The sequence below is a fragment of the Zingiber officinale genome, chromosome 7A (assembly GCF_018446385.1).
Source record: "Zingiber officinale cultivar Zhangliang chromosome 7A, Zo_v1.1, whole genome shotgun sequence".
NCBI lineage: Eukaryota > Viridiplantae > Streptophyta > Magnoliopsida > Zingiberales > Zingiberaceae > Zingiber > Zingiber officinale.
In genome coordinates, this window is record NC_055998.1 from 15245567 (window position 1) to 15251192 (window position 5626).

Sequence of the window (5626 nt, forward strand, 5' to 3'; positions counted from 1 at the left end):
TTTAGGCCAACGATGTTAAAAAATATATTTTTCTTAGTTTTTTTTTTACTAAGACAAGTATAATATTATATAAAAATATTTTTTTTCATAAGGAAACACGTTATAATAGTTTGTTGCTGGGATTCTTTAGCGTCACTATTACATGTGTTTGACGAATCTTACCCAAATAATTAATTCTTGGTTCGTAAGGATGACACTAGAAAATCCAAATAATTTAGATTTTTAAAGACCCAAATAATTTATATATTATTATATTACACATGTAACGCAACGCGTGTGTACGATCACACTAGTCTTAATTAAAATTTGACTGGTATAATCAAGTGCTAATTTATTTTAATAATTAATGATTTTTTATAACATATTTTTACTAGAAGTCATGATGAATATTAACGACACTAAATAAAATTTCTAAAAGTAATATAGTATCTACTAAATAAAAAATAATATTTTCTTTAATTATACTATTTTTGTATAATCTTTGGTCAACTTATACATATTTTATATTTATAATGTCATTTGATAAATTTTAACTAAACATTTATATAATTTATAAAAAAATTTATTAAAGATCATTGTAAAAGCCAACTTCTCTCTATTTTCTTTCTCTGCCCCCCTCTAGGGTTCCGCTTGTTCAAATTTCGTCCAGCGACGATGAAGACCTAATCGTCCCTTTGTGCTATCTCTCCTCCCCTCTTCCCCTCTCTGAGTCAAAGACAAGGAGTAGAAAAGAAGAGAAACGAGGAAATGGAGCAGAGATTAGCAAATACCTGGCAGATGACCGTCAACGAGAGGAAGTTCATTGAAATGGCTCTTGCTGCTGACCTCCGAGTTGATGATCGCGGTCCTTTCGATTATCGTCCTTGCACCATAACTTTTGGGAGGCATGTGTTCCTTTCGCCTCCATTCCATTCGTCACTCATTTACCTTTGCGCTGGTATTGAATTGCTGGCACCCTTTAGAACCTTCGTCGTTTAAATATCTAAAAATTTGGTTATTGTGTGTTATAGCTGAGGCTTACTCGCCCAGTACAATGTGTTTTGTGCCAAAAAAATCACTTTTTTAAGGTGAAAGAACTATAAAAGAGATGAACTGCATTGAAGGTGTTATTTGAATGATAACTTCTTCTGTCTCTTTATGTGATGATGTCCTAAAAATTATTGGGTTTTACCGAGATTGAAACTTGACACTTAGAGTGTGACTGTTGCAATGCCACAACAACCAGATGGTCCGAGCATTGTTTATGCATCTTGTTCCTTCAGATTAGTTGAATACTGAGTTATTTACACACTGCAGTTTTTTGTGTTTGATGGTCTGATGTGATTTCTATGGCCAGTAGTCTCTTATGACACTTTACATTACCTATGGTAACTAATTGCATTTGAATCTATCAATTGTATTTTTTTACATGATTACTTTGTTTCTTTCCTTTGGATCAGAGTTCTTTAAACTCAATACAGAAACTAAAATACTTGCAGTTTTCTTTTACAAACAGAGTAGGTGGTTCATCAGAAGTGCAACTAGGTGAAACTCGTGTAATGAGCTATGTTACTTCTCAGCTGGTCCAACCTTATCGAGATAGACCTAATGAAGGGACTCTATCCATATTTACTGAGTTTTCACCAATGGCTGATCCAGCTTTTGAGGCAGGACGCCCTGGAGAATTTGCTATTGAACTTGGTCGCATTGTAGACCGTGGTCTTCGGTGAGTGATTGAACTAATTTAATGGTGCATGCACTATGATAGATACTGCATTACTAGACTTGCTTTTGGGCTTAGCATTTTTCCTTGTCACTTGGTTAAAAGCTATGTTTGTTTCATTGTCTTATGATAATGAGAAAAATTCATTGCAGGGAAAGTGGGGCTGTGGATATGGAATCATTATGTGTTGTTGTAGGCAAATTAGTATGGTCCATACGTGTAGACCTCCACATTCTTGATAATGGAGGGTATGCAATGAGAGCTAGTGACTTATGAGAGCTACTGCTTCTCTAACTTTCTCTCTTCAAAATGTTAATTGTTTATTCCTTATCACAGAAACCTTATCGATGCTGCTAATATTGCTGCTTTGGCTTCCCTCTTGACATTTCGAAGGCCTGAATGCACATTAGGTGGTGATGACAATCATGAGCTTATAATCCATGATATTGAGGTTTCTCTTATAACCTAAATGTAAATTTTTGTATTGCATTGCCATATCCAGATCAGTGTGCTTACTGTTGAATTTAGGCCAGATAATTCCATCCTTTTTATCATATTTTCTTCAGGATAGGGAACCATTGCCTCTCATAATTCACCATCTTCCTGTTGCAGTAACCTTTGCAGTTTTTGGTGAGGGCAATATAATGGTATGAAATGTATGCTCCTAATTTTCTTTTCAGTTGTCATTCTAAATTTAACTGAATGTTCTGTAATTTTTCATGAACTAATCAGGAACGTAATGGTATTTTAGGTGATTGACCCATCATATAAGGAAGAGTCTGTGATGGGTGGAAGAATGACTATCACAATGAACTCAAATGGTGATATTTGTGCTGTTCAGAAGGCTGGAATAGGCATCTCCTCAAGTGTAATAATTCGGTGTTTGGAAATTTGCGCGGTGAAAGCTGCTGAGATCACAAGCAAAATAAATCATGCAGTAAGTTTGTTACAGCCATCTCTTCTGAATTTGTTCTTCTGGCATAGCCAAATATTATTCTAATGATACAGTTCCTGTATTTGTGACATGACAACTATTTGTTGAATAAAATAGTTAGATCCTTGTTTTCTTGTTTTTTTTTTTGGTTTCCTCATGGTGGATTGAATTTGCATTAGCAGATGACACATCCTTTTTGGTACTCTTTGTTGGCATGCACACATTCTTAATTTAGACTCCCTTTTTTCTGTGTGTGATTCCTATGAGGGAAGGAAATTAGCAAGTAAATAAGCGACATAAAGATTTCCCCTACAACACTTTTCTTTCATTTTATATGTACTCATTTTGCCGAATCTAACTTTATCTTACAAAGAAGCATACACAAGAGTTACTCTAACCAGTCATTTTGAAAGCTCAACTTAAATAATTTATTAGAATATCTATGTTATCGTGTACTTTATATATAGTTCATCTGTAAGTTGTGGAGAAATTTTCGTCAACAAAAATAACATGACTTTATTCTCAAATAAGTCAACCTTGATAGCACAACTTGGCATCTTTTATTCTTCAGTTCAATTTATTTTTGGAATACAAATCCACAATAACCTCAAGAATTTCTTGAAGAGAATGTGGTGCCATATATGCCAATCTATTAGCTTGGAGTTGATAAGCAAGAATGATATTCTACTCACCATGTACCAAATTCTCTAGCCTTCTAACAGAACTTGCTGGATTCTCAGATGGAGAGCTTCAATGATGGGAGATCGATCCAGTATCCAAATTTCCATCCAGTAGATGTGGCAATCCAAGATAATCTTCCTGATGTTATCATGGACAAAAAACAAATTGAGAACTTAATTGGGCATCTGGCAGCTCTGCCGTTAGATGCCCTAGATAGAAACTCTAATAAATCTGGTGCAGTGGTAGTTGGTACAAACACTCGTGCAAAGTTTGAGAATAACCAGGCTAGAGATGGTGTGCCTTTTTACAGCCCTTCAAATTGGTATTTTTAAAATTATTTTTTAGTTGAATTTTAGCAGTATATTATTTACTTCCAAACTTTATCTTAGTTGAACTCATGAGTCTGTATTGTAATTTTAGGGATCCATACCCAAGGAAGCTTTGTTCACGTTTGGCAAGAAGCTCTTTGAAATTATCTGGTACTTCTTGATCAGCATTTGAATTATAACAGCATTCTTGTCCTTTTAAAGTTTTTGTTGCGATTGAACTTAGTTGTAACCAATTGTTCAAGTTCTAGTAGGTTCTAACAATGTACTCTTTTAGATGGTCTAGACAACTCGCCATGTTAGAGATGTTCTGCCCTTATCTAACTTTTCTTGGAATATATAATTTGAGGTAACTTTTTTAACTAAGCTTACTGTGAGTTGTTTCTTTCCATGCTCCTATTCTAGTTTAGCTAGCGAATTTCATGAGGATAAAATCAGGAGTAGCTATTCTCAGATTAAATGCAAACTGAGTCAACTGATACCAGGAACATCTTAGCTCAAAATGCTAAACCCAAGTTAGTAGTACCTCACACATCTAAGCTCATAAAATCTTTATTAGCGGTACAATCACCTTCTAAGGTGTGACAATCTTCCCTATCTAAAAACTGACTTTCTTGTCAAGATCCAAAGTCCATCTCCTTCATCAATAGCTTGTGAAATTTAAGGGTGTCTCCACCATCACATAGGTAATTAGAGAGTTGATCCAAGATTAGATCTTCTTCAATATCAATCGTTATGACCTATTTATATGAGAGACTTGACCTATCACTTTGTCAGACCAGTCACTGACCCAAAATCATGTTAATAGTTGCTCACTAATAAGTTTAAAGATTCTTTATTACCTTACAATTAACTTTCAGAGACTAAATTCGGGTGTCACAAAATATTAACCTTACTGCAGTTTATAAGATGTTCTTATTGCAACCGTACGGAAATATTTTGATATTATGATGGAGAGGCACAAACATTTCTGTGAGCTTCATTTGTTATATAAACAAATGGTGTTTGAACCATATTTTGTAGGGACTATAATTTTAGCCATGTATCCACATGCCTCCCCCAATATGCAGGTTTGCCAGAAGATGTCGAGGAAGACAAAGTCAATACTACCCAGTCAGTCACAGTTGAGTGCGGTCTTGAGCATACAAAGGGTGCTTCCAGTTCGAGAGCACTCGAGACTCCATCTGAGTACACAACAGTTGAGGCTACATCTCAGTACATTAAAGCCCCAAAGACTTTGAAAGATGCAGTGAAAATACAAAATAGAAAAATGAGGAAGTAATTGAACTCTATTTGTGAAAAAGTAAATCAACTCCAAATATACACATTCATAGTCCATATTAATACCCTGTAAGCTTCTGGTAAAATAGTAGTTATTTCATGGTATGTTTTTCCTGCTGATTCTAGATGCTTTCACTCTAGTATATTTTCTACATCTCTGCTTGGATTAAGTTAGATACGGTTTAATCATGTAACTGTTCTACTGATCAAAGAGAATTATTGATTTGAACATGTGATACTTTTTTTTCTTCTCATTTGGCAGGATAATAGTCATGATTGAGCTATTGGATTGTTCAAAGGGCTATATATGGTTTTTTTGTATGATTAATTGTTCTCGAATTGATGTCTCTTGGAGTTTCCAATCCCAAGGACTATTACAATTTTAGGGTTTGTTCTTTCATTCTATGTTAAAATTAAATCATCTCCCAACAAAAATTACACAAATTTATTGCCAACGGACAGAATAGAGCTACTGCAGACCTAACATGTGATAAAAGGTGATTTGTTTGGCCTTATCATTTCTGTTAATTGTATCAAATTTCAATCCTAAGACTTCATACGATAATATCATGTCTTAACCACTGCATTTCCCTGACTGCAGACACAACATGATAGTAAACTAGAACGCACACACAACATGATAGAAGTTGATTTGTCAAGATAAAAGCAAATCGAAAGGAGGCTCATTGCAATGCTAAACAC

General features: G+C 34.7%; 1 protein-coding gene across 7 annotated transcripts; it reads left to right on the forward strand.

The window, feature by feature from the left end:
* Positions 1–594: 594 nt before the first annotated feature.
* LOC122001019 (exosome complex component RRP45B-like) lies at positions 595–5155 on the forward strand. 7 transcript variants are annotated; one of them, XM_042555561.1, is made up of 10 exons: positions 595–937; positions 1501–1705; positions 1855–1950; positions 2039–2153; positions 2269–2349; positions 2454–2639; positions 3377–3639; positions 3738–3796; positions 3921–3992; positions 4714–4847. In XM_042555561.1, the coding sequence occupies exons 1-9, from the start codon at positions 748–750 to the stop codon at positions 3944–3946; spliced, it is 1221 nt and encodes a 406-aa protein (XP_042411495.1). In that variant the 5' UTR covers positions 595–747; the 3' UTR covers positions 3947–3992; positions 4714–4847. The 7 variants fall into 7 exon arrangements, with proteins under 7 accessions (XP_042411495.1, XP_042411498.1, XP_042411491.1 ...); XM_042555557.1 differs by lacking the exon at positions 3921–3992 and having other exon boundaries at positions 596–937; positions 4714–5155; XM_042555558.1 differs by lacking the exon at positions 3921–3992 and having other exon boundaries at positions 596–884; positions 1496–1705; positions 4714–5155.
* Positions 5156–5626: the final 471 nt, after the last annotated feature.

What these genes read in the sequence shown, in the direction of transcription:
- LOC122001019 (XM_042555557.1), top strand. Translation starts at nt 748, where the DNA reads ATGGAGCAGAGATTAGCAAATACCTGGCAGATGACCGTCAACGAGAGG. An exon ending in TTGGTGAGGGCAATATAATG is followed by an intron (nt 2,350 to 2,453) that starts GTATGAAATGTA and finishes ATGGTATTTTAG; the next exon opens with GTGATTGACCCATCATATAA. An exon ending in AAGCTCTTTGAAATTATCTG is followed by an intron (nt 3,797 to 4,713) that starts GTACTTCTTGAT and finishes CCCAATATGCAG; the next exon opens with GTTTGCCAGAAGATGTCGAG.